Here is a 2,358-nt window from a genome sequence, read left to right on the forward strand (position 1 = left end):
GCTGCCGCTGCCCGCGACCGCCTCGCCGCACCACCCTCCCCTCAACTTCCCCCCACTGCCGGTCTTGCCGCCGCCCCGGGCCATCCCTCTAGCCCCGCCCGCATCCATATTTTTTTTCTCTGCCGAAGCCCCACCACCACCGCCCCTTCCTTCTCTCCGACGAGGCCCTTCCTTCTTCTTCCTTCTCCTTCCTCCATTCAAAATCGGTTGACCCGAATTCAAAATTTAGCTGACTGACATGTAGCTAAACTGATCTTACGTAATTTCCTTTTCTATTGATTAAACTGCCCGGACATTATCCGAACCAGATCAACGGCTCTTATTCTGCCATGCATGCTTGTTGGTAGCCAATCAAACTTTACACATGAAGTACATGATGGGAGTCGAATAGATGCTGTGGATGAGATCAGCTGTTGACGACCCTGCAGTTGCGCCGGATCTGGGTGACGGCTCCGGTGGGCGGGGCGAGGTTCCCCATCTTGATCATCGCCGTCGCGAAGTCGGACACGAAGAGCGCCCGGTTGGCGGCGTACTGGCTGACCAGCGCGTCCTGGGAGGCGCCGTTGAAGAGCTCCTGGTCCGAGTGCAGCAGGCCGCGCCTGGCGACGAGGTTGCGGTAGTAGGCGTTGTCGAAGACGAGCGGCGTCTGCACGTCGAACGGCGCGAGGCTGGTGTCGCCGTTGGGGGCCGCGGCGGGGCAGGTGCGCTGGCGCAGCGTGGCGAACGCCGGGTCGATGTTGGTGTCGTTGTAGATGTGGCCACGGAAGTTCTGGCACTGCGAGAAGCCGACGGTGTGCGCGCCGGAGAGCGCCGTGAGGTCGCGCGGGCTCAGCTGCTTCTTGGCGAACGCGGCGATGAGCCCGTCCAGGTTTAAGCTGGGCGCCGGGAGGTCGCTGTTGGCCTCCATCATGTTCGCCGTCGTCGAGTCCTGCCGGCCGAGCAGCACCGCCCAGCTGGGGCCGCCTAGCTGGAACACGAACACGACCGATCCAGGTGGGTGTTGTCAGCATTGATCAAAACTATGCTTTCAGAAGCAGCTGTCCATTGATTGCACGTACCAGAGAAGTGCCGTCCCGTGCTGCGAGGGCGGCGATGTCGGCGCAGGAGACGACGCCGGGGCAGACCAGCTCCACGTCCTTCTTGATCTGGTCGATCACCTCATAGCCCCGCACTGAATTCACGTTGGGAAAGGCGGTCTTCTCGCCGACGAAGCTACCAGCCACGTCATCCAATAGAATGGATCCGTCACAGCCCTATATAGTAGCAAAATTCCACCATTAATCGTGGCCTAATTATGCTTGCTCACTAGCAGCTAGTTACTGCATAAAAATATGATTGTAAACCAATCGACATGAATGTACTCCTTCTGCTACAGTGTCAAAAAAGTCTTATATTTTAATACGGAAAGAGTATATGTTTGCTTAAGGTTTTAAACAGTTCAGTTACCTGAACAAAACAGTCGTGGAAGTGGAGCCTGAGGAGGGAGGCGCCCATTCGGCGCTCGGCGCGGAGGGCCTTCGCCACCGTGGCGCGCACGGTGCGCTGCAGCGTCGGGCAGCTCTTGTCGTAGAACGACGGCGAGAGCTGCCCGTACGCGGTGGAGGAGAGGAGAAAGAAGGCAAGCACGCAATGCCATGCCCTGCAGCTGGAGCTGGAAGCCATGGCTCACAAATTTACCTCGCTACGTACGTAAGCTCAGTGTGTTTTCCACTGTAAGATTGCTAGCTCAGTAGTAGGCTTAACTGTGGCGGGCACGAGCCACCTATTTATAATGAGTATACTGTTCTTTCAGTTGCATGAGAAGCATGTAGAATGGACAAAGTTAGGCCACACTAGGGTCATGGAAAAGTATGACAAGTTCCACCAGGTTTCTTCCATGGTTGACAAAGAGCAACGTCCCTCTGCCGCTCTAGGTAGGTGCCAAAAACTGATCCATCTTTACAGATATTGCTCGCCTATATGTCACTAGCAAATGGCATTTCCAGTAGACATAGATAATTATATCTAAAAAATAAGCGTGGTTATCGATCTTTATGGATAAAGATCATATCCAGCCACCCTATGTAAAAATAAAATTGGCGATGTAAGATGGGGGAGCGGAAAGGGTATGTGCCGTGATGAATATATGTAATCACAAGTCATGTGATAGCAACAATTCCAGGGCACACAAAGATAAAATAGAAAGGAAAAGACAATTAAGGAACCATAAGAGCAGTGTTCCATGTGTATTCATAGTGGAAGGCAAGCAAATTAAATGTACTTTTGCAGGAAGAGTTATGTATGACACATTTGCAGGAAGAGTATAGGTGAGCAATATCTGTAAAAATGGATCAGTTTTTGCAGGAAGAGTTTTAATGT

At 53.0% G+C, this 2,358-nt stretch overlaps 1 protein-coding gene across 1 annotated transcript; it reads right to left on the reverse strand.

Moving 5' to 3' along the window:
- Nucleotides 1-294: 294 nt before the first annotated feature.
- On the reverse strand, nt 295-1,737 carry LOC123130109 (peroxidase 70-like). The gene is made up of 3 exons (XM_044550061.1): nt 1,447-1,737; nt 1,059-1,253; nt 295-967 (listed from the first exon to the last, which is right to left on the reverse strand). Exons 1-3 carry the CDS (start codon nt 1,660-1,662, stop codon nt 407-409), a joined length of 972 nt encoding a protein of 323 aa, XP_044405996.1. The 5' UTR covers nt 1,663-1,737; the 3' UTR covers nt 295-406.
- Between the last annotated feature and the right edge of the window lie 621 nt (nt 1,738-2,358).

The sequence above is a fragment of the Triticum aestivum genome, chromosome 6A (assembly GCF_018294505.1).
Source record: "Triticum aestivum cultivar Chinese Spring chromosome 6A, IWGSC CS RefSeq v2.1, whole genome shotgun sequence".
Taxonomy (NCBI): domain Eukaryota; kingdom Viridiplantae; phylum Streptophyta; class Magnoliopsida; order Poales; family Poaceae; genus Triticum; species Triticum aestivum.